The 18,459-nt window shown below is 50.0% G+C and overlaps 1 protein-coding gene across 8 annotated transcripts in view; it reads right to left on the bottom strand.

Moving 5' to 3' along the window:
* Positions 1-7,175: 7,175 nt before the first annotated feature.
* ARHGEF18 (Rho/Rac guanine nucleotide exchange factor 18) overlaps positions 7,176-18,459 on the bottom strand; it is a 100,759-nt gene continuing 89,475 nt past the window's right edge. For all 8 annotated transcript variants that reach the window (XM_073324411.1, XM_073324415.1, XM_073324414.1 and 5 more), the window contains 5 exons: positions 18,223-18,270; positions 17,119-17,586; positions 15,635-15,962; positions 12,534-12,656; positions 7,176-12,440 (listed from right to left, as the gene is read on the bottom strand). In XM_073324411.1, coding sequence (XP_073180512.1) covers positions 12,295-12,440; positions 12,534-12,656; positions 15,635-15,962; positions 17,119-17,586; positions 18,223-18,270 — 1,113 coding nt within the window. In that variant the 3' untranslated portion in view covers positions 7,176-12,294. The remainder of the gene's footprint in view (positions 12,441-12,533; positions 12,657-15,634; positions 15,963-17,118; positions 17,587-18,222; positions 18,271-18,459) is intronic.

Consider the following 18,459-nt stretch of genomic DNA (forward strand, 5'->3'; position numbering starts at 1 on the left):
ACCTCCTGCTTTTACAACAAGAACAACGTTGGTTTTGCTGCTTCAGCACCACTGAGTCTCCATCTGCTTCCTGCCCATGGCGCTGGGATGTTATCTGAGCTCTGGGCATAGCATTTTTCTTTGAGGGGCCCTTGTGCTGGAGCCTTCATAAGCATCCGCGAGTCATTTCCCCGCCTTGCACTACCTTTAGAGCAAACTCTGCCTCTCATGGGGAAACGGCACCAGCTGCCTCCTCCGTGGCTGGATCCGTTTGCTCAGCAAAGGGCCCTGGCTGCTGTGTAATAAAGACCAAGAAACTGCAGTGGGTTGCTCTGGCCTCCTTGCCATTCCGCACTGAGCACTGCCCTGCCCCCAGCTCTGCCCTCTCCCCATCGAGTGCGGCTTCTAGTGCTACAGAGGGGACACCTGGGGAAGCCTTAGCCCCATGGCCCCCAGCCACATGCAACACAGACCCGCCTTCCTGGCTGGAGATTTCGGCTCCTTCGTTTGGCATCTGCACGTGGATCCACTTGGGAGCTGGGAAACGAACCGTAACCACATCAGCACCTCTTAGACTGAAAGGGCTGCAATCCTTCCGCAGAAGCTGCAGATCCGCTTCAGGGGCTGTTTGCTCACGGGAGCAGAAACCCCCCTGAACTAACCATTCGAGACTGAACACTGCTTGAACCAGACAGCCTTTGGCACTGGCAGCCACGGGATTTCCTGGGCACAGGCTCCCATGGCTGGGCGTGTGCCTCCCCTTAGCCAGACTGGTCACATAATTGGTGCAATGTTAATGTCCAGGCCTGATTGTACACAAAGCCCCAAGCAAACTGGACCTGACTTGCACAACTGCCCTACAGCGCAGTTCCAGGAGCCTCCAAAGCTGCTGCGGCTTCCCTTTGAGTCGGTTTCTTTGGTTTGCGTGATTGCCTGGAGAGGACCCTGGACGTTCTGGGCTTGGCTGGGGACATTTAAACCGCTCAGCAGCACAAACCAGTTTGCAGACGTCAGGAAGGAGCAGTGAACATTTCAAACCAGCTGCCCTGTCTGACCGGCACCGTGTTTCCTCAGTCACCGGCAAGGCTCTATGATCTTATCAGCAGCCCAAGGATGAGCACGTTAATGAGCAGCCAGCCTAGGCCAGGCTGTTTCCAGCATGCTAACCAGCTACTGAGCAGTCACAGCCCATGCTGTGCTCAGCACAGACCAGCGGCCAAGCACTGGTGCCTCAGTGAGTCACCACCCAGCGGCTAGGCAGGGCACTGTGCCAGGCTGTGAACCTCGCTCAGCTGAGCACTCATGTGCAGGTGGCAGCAGGAGAAGCAGGAGCTGGCCCTGCCCAGGACAGTGTTTCTGTTCCCCAGTCACACGACGGCCTGATAGCTGGGTTAGCCCAGGGACTCCCGGTGCCATGCCAGAGCCATGGTTCAGGAGGGAAGGCAGCCCTGGGAACCACCGGGGTCCATCTCAGCGATGAGCAGCCACAGGCTAATGAGTCCCCTCTTCTCCAGCAGCAATAAGCCTCCCACAGCATTATACGGACTGGCTAGGAGTCGCTCTAGCTGGGTGGTTGGGGGATGGAGAGAGGCAGTGAGAATAAGGGTTTGTTTCTAAGCAGGATGTTTATCGAAACCCCTCAACTGCCTTATCTGGAGCACTTCTAAGATCAAGGGAGTCCCTCTAGGCAGCTGCTGCCCAGGCCACGCTCCGGACAGGAAACAACAGTAAATATTTCATAGCAGTTATTGGCCCAGCCCCACCTGAAAGCCAAACTTGCCTGGCATGTTGAGCCAGTCTGCTCCCTCCCTCCTTCCCCTGTGCACGCTGCTCTGCTGGGCACAGAGCTTTACACAGCCACCGCATCCCCTTGCGGGGACCTGCCTGCTGGGACTGCCAGTGTAATCCAAGCCCTGTCCACCAGCCTCAGCATGGAGAGGCCCAGGCCTGGCCCCCTGCCAGGGCAGTGCACAGATCCCGCTGGGCCTGGGTGTCCCCAGCACCATTGTATCGAGGCCCAGCACTCGCTGGCCCTGAGAATGGGCCTGGGGAATAGGAGTGGCCCCTGCTTTGACAACCAAGGCCTTTATGCTGCGGGAACCCAGATTGCTTGTGGGGCCCAGTAGTCCCTGTTCTCCCGCCCCACCTTGCTGGAGGGCTCCAGCCGCCTAGGAACCTGCTGAGGAAGCACCGCCCCAGGAAGCACGAGGCTTGGCATTCCCTTCCAAAGACTAACACCTCCCATGGGATGTGAGCAGCGAGAGAAGGCCCTGAAGCAGCTCCCAGCCACAGCTCTCACCTCAAAGCCTCCTGCGGCACTGGCCCGAGCTATCGGAGAAGTGGCCTGTCCCTCCGGGCCCGGGACGTCCTACAACAGCTGTGCTGCAGCAGAATAGTGAGACCCTCACAGCGTGGAGACTGGCCTGGCCACCGGGCGCACTCCTGCCAAGCGAGAACAATGGCTGTACACCTCGCTGTCCTCGCAGCCCAGCCCTGTGACTTCACCCTCCCAGAGCCCGTTCCCCTCGCACAGCCTGGGAGCTGCACAACCAGATTCTTCAACACTGAGCAGGTGTCAGATACTAGACAGACCGACCCTCCCCCTGATGGCCACACTGCCGGGCAACTGGCACACATGGCCCAGTGTTCAGCAGGAAGTGGAGCCTGGCAGCTCCTCAAGTCCCTTGTGCAGCTGGCATTTGAAGGGCCAAGAAACCCCAGTCTGCAGACCAGCCCTGGGTCTCTCGCTTTAAATCCTGACTTTCAGAAAAAGCTGAGAAGCCACAGTCACAGAACCAGCAGCCGAGGCCAGGCTGAACTGAAAAGATTCGGGGAGGGAATTGCTCAGTGGTTTGAGCATTGGCCTGCTAAACCCAGGGTTGTGAGTTCAATCCTTGAGGGGGCCATTTAGGGATCTGGGGCAAAAATTGGGGATTGGCCCTGCTTTGAGCAGGGGGTTGGACTAGATACCTCCTGAGGTCCCTTCCCACCCTGAGATTCTAGGATTCACTGCCAGCCGGCTCTGGCGCATGGGGGGCCTGCTGACAGCTAACAGGCTGTCGCAATGGTGCCTAGTTGGGCCCCCACGCCGCACCTGGCCCAGGTGGCTGCAGTGCTTGGAACACGCCGAGTCACAAGCAGCAGCCTCGGTTAGAGAATCAAACGCTGAGGCAAACGTTCCCGCAATTCCTCCCCTTGGGTTCCCAGCTGCACCCTGGCAGTCGTCTCCTGCTACTGGCACGCGGGGGACATACCAGGCCAGCCCAGCTGCTCTCAGGCCTTACCTCCTCCTCAGGCTGGATGCCCACGTAATCCTCTCTGACAGAGCGGTAACGTTGGGACCTCTCGCTTCACGGCTGGCGAAGATCACGCGTGGCTCCGTTCATTATCCATCGTCCTCTGCTGCCTCGTAAGCTAGGGGTGGAGATGTTCCTAGGACACTCTCCCGCTCCTCATGCTTAGTTCGGTCACAGTTACCCCTCCCCAAGAGGCCCTGTGCTGCAGCCACCATCCTGCTAGCCAAGGAACGCAGAGGATGCTCCTTAATCCTCACTTTGAAGAGTCTCAATTACATGCCTGGACCACGCCAGTAGTTACTGGGTGTATGATTTAGTCTTGTCCAAACATCCAAACGTGACTGAAGGGAAAAGAGCTTTCAGATAACCGGAAAGGCACCTGTCACAGAAATACTGGAACAGCGTCATCCATGCTGAGCTGGCCGTCATGCCTTAGGGGTACGCTGCCTGCCAGGCCCCCCTCCAAGCCCATGTCAGTACTGGGTGCAAAGTGTTCTGCTTCCTAAAGGGGAAACTCCCCTGAGCCAACCCTGGAAGACTGGGCTTTGTATCTGGAAGATGTGGTTCTGCTGAGGAGCTGACACTACGTAAACAAGATGGTTTCTAAACCCCAGCGACCTCTGGGAGAATTGGGGGGGTGGGGTGGGGGGTAAATGGGGATTTGTGGATGTTATACATGCATTTGCGTGCACAGAGTTTATATTAGGTGAGAGAGTTCTTAAGTGGCTATGTTAGTACTCGCTTCGTGTGGGGCTGTTCTCTGTTATTCTTTGTGTCCTCTAACAGAGGCACGGAGAGAGGGAAAGCGACTTCCCCGAAGTCTCAGAGCAGATTGGGGGAGGGATGGGAATAGCCTCCCTTATTGTATTTACTGTTATTTTCTCTCTCCTCTTTTTGCTTTGATAATATTGAAACTTGATCCGCTGTGGAGCTTACTGAGCAGTTTAGAGTGAAACCTCCATCACCCATTTGAAATATTTGCGCTATCAAGATTTAGCTGTCACCAGCCTCTGCTTCTGTCTGTTGATCTCAGCGCTCTGGGGTAGTTGTGGTTACTTCATATTGCTTAATTTATATTAAGAATTAAAGAGACATCAGACTTTGTTTGGAAAGGGGTGACGTCTGCTACTGTCCAAGGGGCTAGGGGCAGGCCTGGCCCATCCCACAGCACCCTCCCGAGGATGTTTCAAGGTAGTAGTGTTACTCTCAGCTTTTTTTTTTAAGAAAAGCAGCCCTGGAACAGAATGCAGCTGGGCCCTTGTCTGAGATCCCTGTGACGCTGCCAGCTGCCAAAACAAGTCGCCCAAAGCGCTGGGAGGGAGGCACTTACCTTGCTTCGCCAGAAGAAAGCGCCTCAGGCATCCCCCCTTGTATGCTGAGAACAGACTGGCCCACTCCTGGGGTAGGAAACTGGACTGGTTTTGATTTTCAGAGGCGATGAAGCAGCATATTCCCTCTCTCAGCAGCACAGGATGGACCCACTGAGTGCTCGTCCTTCAACACCTGGCTCTCCAGTGGCGCACAGATGCACATGCAGCCGAGCCTCCCCCACACGAAAGGGAACATTCGCAGCAGGAAACTTGTCGTTCCTCATGGCTCAAGCGATTCATCCCTGGAGAAGGGGCGATGGTTGGGCTGGAGTTGAATCCGCATCAGATCTGAAATTAGCGAAGGCAGGGGGAGCTGCTGCCCTTGCTGAGGTGCTAGGTTTACTACTTGCTCACACGCAACTGGTTACAGAGTCCGGCTCTAGGGGAGACTATCAGGGAAAACTTAGAACAGAGCAGCTGTCCAGGGGCTTCACAAACTCCCTCTCCCGTGAGGGGAGGCCAGGGCAGAAGTAGCTTCGTATTCATTTTACAGAACAGCAATGGCTTGCCCAGAGCCTCACCACAAGCCAGCATCAGAGCTGAGAACAGGCCCCTTGGGGTCTCCGTTCCCAGCCACTTGCTCTCACCGTGGCCTGTGCTTTGTGAAATGGTTATTTGCCACTCCCCTTGGGCTTTAGTGAGTCTGTCGTCGCTGGCAGAAATATTCCCTTCCCGCTGCTGGACTGGCACATCTGCATGGCAGATGCGGGTGAGCAATTACGAGGGAACCACCAGCTGCATGACTTTACGGCGGACTTTCAGCATGTGCTGCGGCCTGGAGTTGGTCCCTCCTCCCCGGCTGCAGACACTTGCCAGTCACACCATTGCTTCGGCACTGGTCTTTGGGTTTCCTGAGTTTTCCCATCCGCTTTCTCCGTGCTTGTCTCGTCCACCCCCAGCACTGCCCCTCTTCTCACCTCTCTACCCTGGGGTCTTTGCTGGGACGCCCCCACACTGCCTGCGGCACTGAAGCAGCGGCTGTAGTCTGTGCAGGTCACCCTGTCCATCTGCCCCCACCTCCCCGTTTCCCTGCAGCACAGACTAGACCCCTGCATGTTGCCCCATCTACCCACAACCTGCTCCAGCAACGGGGACATCAGCACTTCCGCGAGGCAGCTTCCTAGTCTCACTGGCAGCAAAATCCTAGTCAGCCTGAATTTTCCTTTGGCCACTGCTGGTTAGCTCTTGCTCTGGGAACACTGCATACAGTCCGGGCCTCCCAACTTGGTTATTAATCACCTCACACCCTGAGATTTAGTTGGGCAGGACTCCAGCCCTACCAACAGCACTGCCTTTTAATTCCAGGCATAAAGCAGCCCCCCCCCCACCCAGCTGTCACCCACCAGAAACAGCAAAGCTCCATTTTCTGCTGCTGTACAGTATTTAAAAAAGAAATATTGCACTTTGGCTAGCTACCCAGACAAACAGGAAATGCATATAACAATGACGCCCCAGTGGCCATTGCAGCTGAGCACCGAGAGCGCTTACCAGGGGGCCAGAATAAGCACAAATGTTTTGTCCTCAAGGCAGATGCAAGTCAAGTCAGGATCTGTTTACACGGCCTTTAGAGCTCCATCCTCTGAAGCATCACTCAGCTCTACCACTACCTCTGTCAGTGTTGACATATGCTGGGAAAACACTCGGGACCCTCCATCTAATATGAACTTTGAAGACCCACAACTTCAGATGCTAAGAACATTTCACAGGTGAAGCGTAGCTTCCAACAGAGATACAGCCCAGATCCCTCAATACCACTTTGAGATTGATATGATTTTACCGTTATTAGACAAATCTAATCATTCGGAGTCTGCCACATTCACACACATGTATGCACATCTGGCCAAAGGTGTTCCTCAGCAGACTCCATATGGAATGGGGGGGACAGAAAATGCCTTCAGTCTGCTGGAGTCCAGGAACCCCCTGCTGCCCTCTCTCATTTTATCTGATCTATCCCCTGAGCCTCAATCCCCTGCCAAGGCCAAGGCTGACTGGGGCTTCCTTTGGAGTCTGTCAATACTTAGTGTTGTGAGGAGCTCCCCATAGAATGCGCATTGTCAGACCTGTAGCAGGGGCCGAGTACAACTAGTCAAATGAGTCCCACGCTGGCAATACCTAGCAGCAGCCTCCAGGCTGGCACAGAAAGAGTTCGATACATTGCAGATGGAAACTGATTGAAGCAGCACCAGCAACATCTCAAACCAGACTGGCCCCAAGTTGCTGTCTGCCAATGTAAGGTAATTTCCTACCTTCACACTCCCACCACTACACTGTATTTCTGCCATTCTGGGACCAGGCCCCTTCATGGGGGCTTCAGCTCCTTGGAGATCTCTATACTTGTCAAGACCCTTGCACCTGCCTGACTCACTGTATGCCTCCCCCTTCCTCTAGGCAGAAGATGTGGTGTCACTAACACACAAGGAATTTTGTCTCTAGGGCAGAAAACCAGATGTATGTGAGAAACGGCTGCTTCTCTGATCTGTTTTAGGACAGCATTTAATCTTAAATGGAAATAAAAGTGTCTTAACGCAGCTAGTTTTTGAGGGTATTTTTATTGCTCGAAGTTGGTTTCAGGTCTATTGCTGCTCTGAAACCCTTCAGTGGAGAAACATTGCAATCACTGAAAAAATAAATTGTTTGGTGTGCTAAAATCACGTTTACAATTAACCAAGAAGTGCACAATTCAAGAGAATAGTAACATTTAACCATTGACTTTACAAATAAAATTAAGGACTACAAAGAAGTTGAATTACTGAATTATTGACAGTAGAGGAACTATTTACAATGTTTACATCCTAACAAAAGGAAAACAACTGAGACATTTCCCCAACAGAATACTCAATTTAAATCCCATGTAACCATAAATCATGATGATTCATGAATCATTGCAGCGCAGGGGGCCTTTAAACCAGGCCTAAGACTAAACAGCGTTAAGACAGTTCACAACTCACTGGGCGAGATACAACAGGATTTACTATCGTGAGCATTTACCTTGGTACAAACAGAAGAGGAATTTAAAATAAACTTTCCTAAAGTGCTCCAATTCTTTTCAGTACAAAAATATAAAACATTGATTAGACACATGGCACAAGTGGAATTCGACAAGTAGCATGCACACATAATGGATAAAGGGCAGCTAACTGTTTCAAAGGTACTGGACTGGCCTTGAAGGGGGGAAGGCTGTTCCCCAGATTTCTCAATGAGCAGGGTTTGCAGCTGCAGCAGAGGTAAAATCTACTGCAAAGGGAGATTTTAAAAATGCTGGGAACTGGGAAGATGACAAAATGCTCCGCTCTCCTGTGGGGAGAATCTATGCAACGAACTGGTGCGTCACTTGCGAGCATTAGCAGAGTCTCAGGGAATTGGGTTCTGCAGGATCAGGTATAAGGATTTATTATTTTTTTTACATTATTTTTAAACCCTATTCCAGTCTAATATGCTACTTTGATTCTAGGTATTTTGCCATTTGCTTTAACAAGTGCCATGAATGGACTCAAACAGTCGCCTGCATCTGGCTACAGGACTTTAAAAATAGAGGACCATTTAGAAAGGCAGAATTGCCACCACTTTACTCGGAATCAGCCGCTTGTCCGGGCACACTCGTAACTGGTATGCAGTGAACAGGCATCTCTAGAAATCAGCAACTCTTCCCTCCACCCAGGGAAATAGATTCCAAAAGTCAACTTGCTGGGCCGGCTGCACCTACAAGTCACAGCTGGGGAAGTCAGATGCTAAGAAAGCACTTGAGAGTGTCAGAGTGAGCTCAACCTTGAGGAAGCCATTGGAACCCGAAGGCGGGAAACATGAAGGGGCAGCACTTTGAACTGAGAGAAGAAAGGAAGCAGCCTTTGGATTGGATTTTAAAAGATCGAAGACTACAAGCAACCGTAACATTTCAAAGCAACAGTATGAAACACACACATCATCCAGGATGGGAAGGCTGTGACATAAAGTGAAGAACAGCCAAGTAGTTCAAAGGTCATGCTGAAACTCCCACCATACCTCTGGGCAGTAAAGGACCAAAGGGTGAGTTCAGGCAGGAAGGGCAGCATGGAGCTTCTGATTTGTAGCAACAGTATTTAAAAGCAAACGTTTGGTAGTGAGCTCCCCCGCACCGCTTAAAATAAGTAAGTTCTTCCCTGAAGAGCATTAGAAATATGCCAATTACCCCAGACTTGAATAGCATCTTTAGAATCTAGGCTGCTTCAGGGGAATGGGTTTAAAAACTAGTGCTGGGTGAAATACCCCAATGAACTATTTTTTAATGACAAAATTTGTCTTGTGACATTGGAGGAATTTAATGAAATTTCAAGGCCTCTGAACAGGTGAATTTTTTAAATCACCTTTTCCCCTCAGTTCCACACATGATTTATTTTGCATTTTGGTAGGTGAATATCACGTTTTGGCTTAAAGCCTTGGAGAGTTACAGATTTTGCACACACTATCATTAAGATAGCGCATCATTCGCTAATTCACGGTCATGCCTCTTCAGGCCGGTCACCGCACAGAAAAATCACATCAATGCCTAGCTTGGCACTTAAAAAACCCAAACAAACCTGAGTTTGACTCGAGACCAAGAGTCAAAGGGGTCCAGTCACCACATCAGATAAATGCAACCTCCACAAATGCTAGCAACAGTGAGACGTGTGCATTGAGGCAGATGCTGACTCTTAAGGTAGCTCCTCAGTTGTGGATTGAAGGCCCCATCTGGGAAGGAGCCCTCGGGATGGCGCCCAAGAGGCACCACGTCTGCTCACGTGTAGCTACAATCACTTCCTGGGAACAACACTGATAAAGCAGCTGTTTAAAACTTGGGTTATGTTTCTGATGAGTTCTCATTACAGACCTGGCAGTTTCAGGTGTCACTCTTCTACATCTGAGAGGATTTATTGCAGGGAGGGGTGAGGACAGCAGCAGCTACCTAAGCCTTGGGGGCCCATACACTTTATCTCCCACAATGTTAGAATGACAAAAATAAAACAAAGTAATTGTTTCGGAAAATTGGTTTAAAGGCTCCACCCCCGACCTGGGACCATGGACATAAGCGTAGCTCTGTGGTAAAGCTCCTGAACTCCGGGGTTCTAAGGGAATGGCCGAATAGAATTTCGGCTTGGAATGGAGAGACTACAGCAACCCTGCACTCCTGCTGCTTTGATGTACACTTACACAAGGAAATGTGTGTGTCTCTATTACACAGGACTGGAATTGCAGCATTAGCTGATCAAATACAGCAATCAACCCTTACTGGGCGACTCGGTGGGCCCTTGTGCAGGTTATCAGAACTCATCTTACTCTAAGGAGAGAAGAAATTCCAGCCCAGCAGCCAAGAGAGGGTGAAGAAGAGAGACTGTCAAATGAGGACAGAGCCACAAACTCATCATGGTCCCATGTCCTGACCACTAATAAGGGGACACATTGGGTCACAGTAACGCAATATCACGATGCCAGCATCAGGCTGTCTCTTGGTGTGACCTGACAGCTCTTTGCACCTCGGCTCCATAACCAAGTGCACGAGCTCGGCAAGGCTGCAGATCAGCAGGCAGCACTACGACACCACCACCAAAGGGGCCTGATTTAGAAACCACTTGTCTCAAAACAGAAAAATATTCAATAGGAGCTTCTAGAGGGCACGTCTCTGGAGATAAACCACATGACGTGGGGCCGGATTCTCTTCTCACTTACACCAGTGTAACTCCACTGACTTCAGTGGCGTTGCTCCCGATTTTCACCAGGGATGAGCATTAAGCCAACAATGTCCAAGGCAGCACCGAGGAGAGGGCACTTGCCCAGCACAGCAGGCACAGGGCCACTTGGCTTCCAAATTTCTGTCTTTCTCCCTCACTGATCACAGATTTCCAGGATATTTGAGTCTCCCAGTTACAGCTGAGCTTGCTTGGGGCAATAATCCTGCTTACACCATTTAGCCACTTTGAAACCAAGACTGTATTCTGCAGCAAATACTTTTGACAATTTATAAAACCTCCTGGGCTTCCCACGTTGAACAGTCGAAAATACTTGGGCTGAACTGAAGTTACTGACATGCAGCACACTTGCTCTGCCCGTTCAGAGGGAACAGTTTATTTAAAGCAGAAATAACTCGCTTTCCTCTCAGGCTGGAATAAAGCAGCATATCCAAATGCTTCTGGTTGGGAAACTGCCTTAACTTGTGCTGAAATGATTTTAGCCAGGATTTTGTGCGCCAAATCTACTGCAATCGTATTTTAGGAAGCATTTCCCCAAACTTGCTAAGGTTGAGAAAGCCTGGTTTCCCTTCCTATGGCATCATCCCCACAGAACAATCCCTTTTGGTGCACATCATTGTACACAGTACATTTGACCAGACACTTCCATGTACTAGGTTACATGTTAATTAGATGTAGTGCATATTCAAGAACTGAGACACACACTGGAGTCCTATAATACGCTGAATGATTTCCCGAAATGCACACTGCCATTTGAGCAGAATGGTCTTAACTTTGTCAACATTCCAAAATTCACTAAACCCGACCCATCCAATAAGAGGAGATGTCAAAGCAGCTGTAAGATGATTTAGTTAATGGTAAATTATTCTAAATATTCCTTATTCCCTTCATTCTTGACACACTGCTGCAGAGCACTCTCTGCAGTAACAGCAGCTTTGTTACATTCCAGTCCTTAGCACGATGTCCACTGAGGCGGCAGACAGATAAAGATCCAGAAGACAAGAGGTTAGACAGGACAGTAACCAACTGCATGCTGAACCAGGTCTTTATGTTCAGCATCTTCAGCTGGAATAAAACCCCAGTCTCAAAGTTAATTTTGAACCAACACATGGTTTTTGCCTTGGGAATTTTTACACACTCACAGACATGGAGATGGTTGTCTACTTGTTGTGTCTTTAAGGAGCCTTTCCCGAAGATGGACATCAGACCTAGTGCAAGTGATTGCCAGGGAATACTCTCCCAGCTCAATTCTTCATTACCACGTTAGAGAGTTTATACATGTCCAACCCTTTGCTGTCACAACTAGGGGGAGCTTTTTGGCTCTTGGATTTTTTGAATGTTAAGAGGTTTACAGTCCCTCTTACATTTTGCATGTGCAGTAAGCACATGTTCTGCTGAACTCAGTAAAACGTACAAGATGCTGTTCCTTTCATGTGAGTGGGTAGCTCTCCTCTGTCACGCTGGTTGTGAGAAGACTGGCTTGCTGTCCAGCTTGTTATTAAAACAAAATGAATAATCCATTACACTGATCACTGCTCTGTAAAGACAGAATTAAACTTCTCAGCCATTTGAAGACCTATTCTTAAAACTTGTACATAAAAATCTGAGAGGCCCAACATCAATTAAAACTGACTTGCTTTACAAGATAAAAGATCTACCAAGAGCTACTGCAAATTCACCAAAGAGAGCAAATTACAGTAGATGGCAACATTTTAACAGGCTTTGAATTTATACACCTAAGCCATATAAAAGTCAATACTTTCCCATGCTTGGAAAAGTTAAAAGAAAGTGTGTTACTATGGTGAATTCATTTTCAGCTGTCAGTAGAGAAGCCAACCAAGCAACACTGAAATCCTGCTCCACTGCATCAGTGGTGGAAGGACATCCATGATGCTGACCTTCTGTTCTTTGAAACGGCATGGCACAAGGACCTTCTTGAACAGGAAACACTTAGAAAAAAATGACATCTTCCTTGCAGGTATCGTCTTCAGCATTTATCAGGGCTGGCGGAGAGGCCACCAACGTGTGGACGTGAACATTGTTGGGCTTGAATGGATTCACTGCTTCGGGCTGGCTGTCAGCTGGGCTGTAACTCTCTGTGGGAGAAAGAGGGAGAGGAAAGACTCACTATAGTACACAAGAATGTCTCAGCACAGAGTGGCCTCTCACTGCTCTTTGGCAAGACTTACCTGGCTGGAACGCAATGCTGTGGCTGTTCAGGAGGACCGGGCTCGCTGACCGTCTGTTCTTCAGTGCACCCTCATCTTTCCCAACAAGCTTAGGTGTAAGCAGCTGTTTCAGGTCAACAGATGCTGAAAAGAAAAAGTTGCTTTACACATCAGTACTTCATCCTGGGAGCATTTTGCCGACTCCACTGTTTCAGCCCAGGCTCAGACACCCAATACCCATTCCCCATACACCCAAAGGGCTGGTCCTAATAAACTTAATTTACCTCTTCAACTGCTCAGACCATGAGCATTCACCCTCTCTCTCCCGCACCCAGCACCTTCTATTTAGTTACACAGAGACACACCAACTCCCGAGTGGCCCCCCTAGGACAACTGAAGATTTTAATCCTGTTTTATGATGGGCTGGTATAGTCAAGAAACACCTTTGGCACAGACACGCAGAACAAAATGGCTATTGCCACTCTCCACACTAGAAAGATCACCACAAGTCTACCCGTGCTCCTTACCTGCAATGCAGCTGCAGCAGTGAGAAAACACAGCAGCTCTGATGGGACACTTTGCCAATGTTTTTATTCCAGAAGTAAAAGCAATCAATGGGAATTAAATCACTCCAGTCCAAAAGGCCTCCACATCCCAATGCCCATCCCTTACCTAGCAACCTACAAGCCAAATGAGACACTATGTGCCATTGGTGCAGAAAGTCTTAGTACGTTTTATTCTCAGCTCTACACCCGTGAACAGACCACCCCATTAGCGCTGATGAGAATGGACCCAATCGGTTTGGGTTTCACACCTTGCTCATGAGCTGATGAAAAACCATTAAGTACATTTCCACTGTGCACATCTGTAGCAGGATGGTCACCACGCTCCGGCCCTGAAGGGGTTAAAACAGCCATGGGAGAGGGCTGCCTGGGGGAGCCAATAGTAAAAGCAGCCCTGGAGAGGGCTGCAGCTGGGAAAAGCTAGGCTGACTGGGGGAAGTAGCCACAGCTGGGGCCACGCCCCAAGCAGGGCACAGCTGGCTCTTATAAGAGGGCTGTGGGCCAGAAGCTGGAGGAGTCTCACTCTAGCCCTGGAGTGGGAAGGACTAGCTGCTGGGAGCAAGGTACTGAAGCAGAGCAGTGCTGGGGAAGGGCAAAGGGTGCTGGGGAGCTCCAGCCTGGTAAACACCCAGGCTGCAGGCCTTGCTGAAGGCCAAGAAAGGTACTGGGACTGCAGCGGGGCAGCTTAGGAATAGGCACTGGAGTCAGGGAGGAACACAGATCCCAGCAGCAGGCGAGACACCAGCCTGTAGAGGGTGCTCTGAAGGCTGGAAAGAGCTAATTCCCTAGATGACCACCAGGAGGCGCCGTGCCGGTGAGTTGTCGCTTCGCTACAGTTATATTGTTCATTTTGTAATATGCAAGGTTTGCCGTTAGAATGGATGCCTCACAAGTCCTTTTGAAAGGGGAACTGGAGCAGTGCTGAGGAATAGGGCAAGGGAGCTGGGGAGCTCCAGCCTGGTAAAACCCCAGGCTGAGGCCTTGATGAAGGCCTATGAAAAGGTACAAGGGCTGCAGAGGGGCATCCTGGGAATAGACAGAGGCAGCTGGTCCTAATCCCCTGCCAACGATGAGTGGCCATTAAACTGCAGTCTGCCCCAGTGAGCGGAGGTTAGATGATGACTGGCAGTAGCCACTGAGGCAAGGTAGATTTAGAGGGTTGGGGGTTCCCCAGGGAGGGGAGACCCAGAGTGTGGGGGTACTGCTGGGGCAGAACCCCAGGGTAAAGGGCACCAAAGTCCAGGAGGGACATGGATGCCAGCAGCAGGCGAGACACCGGCCTGCAGAGGGTGCTCCGAAGGCTGGAAAGAGTTAATTCCCAAGATGGCCAGCAGGAGGCGCTGTGCCGGTGAGTCACCATGTCGCTACAACACCACTGTGTAAAAGCAATTTACAAAAATCAAGTTGGGGAGCTGCATTACTCCAGCTTTGTTTCCTCTGTTGCCACCACTTGGTTCAGAGGAAAGGGGCTACGAGGTTACAGGTAGGTGCTGGAAATAAGCCAATTCGTGTTATGAAAATAAAGTTACATTTAAACACCAGTGCTATAGGAGAGCACAGGTGGAAGGTGCCTCCCCAATGCACCTGGAGAAGCCTGACACTATCCACGCTACATAAACATGGACCTGTCATGTGTGTAAACTTGCCAGGACAATCCGGCATGGAACTAAAGATATTTATATAAAACTCAGAACTAAAGGCTGGAAATAAAGTGCTTTCAAGTGGCTGGAAAACTGTGGGTTTTGCATTGTCTGTCATTATCAAAGGCCACTATTTTAGTAACCAGCTCTTAGAAGCAGAAATTACATCATGGCATCATGACTGCATTTGTAGTCCCTTCTATTCCTGACAGAATTAGCTCTTTTTAGCTCTGTAATACATGCAGCACCCTTGTTCTGGCCTGGAGATTCATGTTCACAGGGTGAGAAACGTTGGCAGATTACTGCCTTTCAGATTCCAGGGGAGAACATGGCTAGGTATTAGAACCAGCAGCTTTGTGCTAGGAAGTGCACATCTTCCCCTTTGGGATTTTCAGAATGGCCTTTGCAAGTGAGAAATCTTCCTGGACAAGCCATTGCCCGCAGGGAGGTGGGAGAAAGCCAGTTCTCTCTCACGCCAGGGTACCCAACAATGGCGAGGAGGAGAGGCTCAGCATATTCCATACGCCACCATGAGGATAAGAGATACTGCTCAGCATTCACAAAACAAGCTAGGATTCGGGGTGAGAGTCATTCAGATGTGTTTAAATATGTATGCCCAAAGCAGAGTTGGATGCTCTATTTGAGAACCCCCTGCCCCAAATTCCCAGTGTTACAGCAGCTGAGGACAGGGTCAGGGAGTCATAGGATTAAATCAGCCTTAAGTTCCATGCTGGTTTACTTAGGACATTCAATTTTCAGCTACATTTCCACCCCAAGAAGGGTCCTTGTGCTTTCTGTGGCTTATGAATTCCTGTGAGGGGTTGTTTGGCTGGATGGAGGTGGCCAGAGACTTGCTCCATATGGTGTTGTGTGCATCTGTGATTTCAGCAGAGCTCAGAGATCCCCTTAATGCACTCACCTGTGCTGTCTGTCCTGTGCGATGCTTTGCTCTTCCCCCCCTTTTCTTTGCTTCCTTTCGTGAAGGTGGCAAGCTTGGTGGGGATTTGCTGCTGAACTGCAGCCTGTTTCTGTATCTGGTTGGTTGCACTCAGCAGGTGGATTGGCACTTCGTTCTTCATTGCAAGAACTGGACGATTCTCCAATATGGCACTGTCCCTGCGAACCAGCTCTGGCCGCTCCACATAATCCACTCCCGAGACACTAGCCCTCCCAAAGGGCTTCAAGTGTTGCACAGACCCTTCTACCCCTTCTCCATTGAAACTGATGGAATGATTCAGTATTTGACTCTACAAGAGAAAAGAATTGTGTTACATGAAGCTGATACCTCATATCCCCCAAGGACTGAGGAGAGGAGGAAACAAAAGACAACCCCCAAAATATACACACGCCTTCCTGTGGCCAACACCAGGACCTCCCTTGTGCTACCGAACAAAAGAAGCAGCAAGAAAAACTCAGTCCGCATAAGTCTTGGCAAACTAAAGAAAAATATCTTGGCAGCTTTGGACCTTGATTAATACCATCCCTGACAGAGGGCTTTGAAAGGGACCACTGGCTGACAACAAAGTACAAATAGGGCAGACAGTAAAAAAAAACAAAAAACCAAAAACAAACAAGCCCAGCAGATTAGGCTGTGGGCCAGCAAGTGGGGCAGTGACATGAGAGCAGAGGCCTGCACTACGCATGGGGAAGTACAGCACACACCTGTTACAATCAGGCTAAGAACCTCACCCACGCCCACAGACAGCGAGCAGGTGCCTGCTCTGGGCTCAAAGAGGCATTTAAAACAAAATGGCGTTTTAAGGCTTTAAGAAGTGGCTGAGCTGAGCTACTACCACCTGCAGCTCTGCCTGGGGTGTCTGGGTCTATTGTACTTCTACATGGCAAGGAAGCTTGGTCACCTATCTCACAGCCCCGCCTGCTGTGGCTGGATTCCTCTCCCTGGAGAGGGACTGAACCAGTGGAGCTGGGGGCAGCCAGAGGCAGAAGGTCACACTTTGGAGGGGGAGCATGTTTTTTAGAATTTAAATGCACAGAATTCAGGAAAATTACAGAATGTCACAACTAAACCCCTCTGGTGCAATCATCTCCAGGGCAGAGTACAGTGCCTTTGTTTAGCAAACCCTATTGCAGCCACAGGACCAAATGCAATTTCCTCAACTTCTCTCACATGCTCTGCAGAACGCTTGGGCAAGTTGCCAGGCTGAATCAGAACAAGACCATCTACCCCGCTGCCCTGTCTCCAATAGTGGCCAGTACCTGCTTCTTCAGAGAAAGGTGCAAAACAAACCCTGCAAGAGGCAGCTATGGGATAACTTTCCCCAGGGAAAGTTACAGCATTAAGATGTAGCAACTACTGTAAAGGAGGGAGACTTCCATTTAGAAGTCTATGTGAAGGTGGCAGTTAGAAATCAAGCATCCAGCTGCCAGCAACTCAGTCCTTACCTGTCCCCCTTCTGGGGAGAACGTGCCCGACATCGTGTTCTGTTTTTTCAGCTTCTTTAGCTGTTCCACACGCTCTCTCTCTTTCTCAACTGCTCTCTGCGCTTCCCGTAGCCTCTCCAGGTCATGCTGATAGGCCTCTCGCTGTCTCTCCAGCTCTTCCCTCTCCTGGTTCAAGCGACCTTTCAGCTGCCGAGTCTCCTCTTCTCGCTCCTGCAACCGTGTCTCTATACTTTCAAACTCCCTCTGCTGCCGGTCCCTCTCCCGTTCCCAACGCTGCTGTTCCACCTTCAGCTGGTTCTGAAGCTTCTGCACATTGGCCAGTTCTTCTCTCTGCTTCTCAAAATTGCGTTGCTTTTCCTGCTCTAGCAGCAGGTTCCCGCGCGTGGACTGTAGCCGGTACTGCTTCTCCCGATCTATGATGGTGGCTCGCTGGATTTCAATGTAGCTGTCCTGCTGTGATATCACTGCCTGGAAAAACACAACACAACACATGGGCTTGAAAAATACAGGAGAAGCGAGGTCAGAGACTGCATTGTCTACCAGTGTATAGATCTCAGAAGATAAAGAGACCTATTAGGTTACCCAGCCCATTCCCCTCAGCACAAGAGGGCTGAATTCTCACTTGGAACCTGTGGTTGCCATTAACCTGGTACTACATGTGACCTTGAGCCAAAAAACCTAACTTGCATCATTCAAAATGATGCATCTTTTGAACCTAATTATCAGTCTGTATCTGACAGGATTATCTATACACATCCACATAGACGTGGTGTGCGTATTCTATAGTCATTGTGGGAAGCACAGTGTATCTCAGCAGTAAGGAAACCAAGTGGAGCTCAGAGAGGTAGAAAGAAGGGAGCTAGTTAGATCAGAAGGAGGAAAGGATTTCATTCTGTAAAGGCACAGGCGGCTAGGCTTCCTCTGAAATACTGGGGATAGTATTGGTTACTCTGGCACCCAAGTCTCAGACAAATCCTGCAGCCTCCCCAGCCTACACATGAACTTTGTTGTTTCCAGTGCGGTATTAAATTACCATTACTACCTACATTCCTGCAGACTGATTAGTTCAGCTTTAAACGAATCTCTTGGATAGCAGCGTTTTACCTGAAGGCTGAGGAGCAACTGTGACAGCCTCTGTATCCGTTGGACAAGCTGAGGAAAGAGAAAGGCATTAGATTCTGGGGAGGATATGGTGGCGACATTCATTTTGTCAGTACTAATCTGTTGTCCAGCTAGAGTATCAGTGCCCACTAACACCACACAGATTCTGGGCAGCAATCCTTGTGCCAGGCTTTCCTCAGTTTAGAGACTTGATGCTGGTTTCCTCCAACACACCAGCAT

This window comes from Lepidochelys kempii, chromosome 25 (assembly GCF_965140265.1).
Source record: "Lepidochelys kempii isolate rLepKem1 chromosome 25, rLepKem1.hap2, whole genome shotgun sequence".
NCBI lineage: Eukaryota > Metazoa > Chordata > Testudines > Cheloniidae > Lepidochelys > Lepidochelys kempii.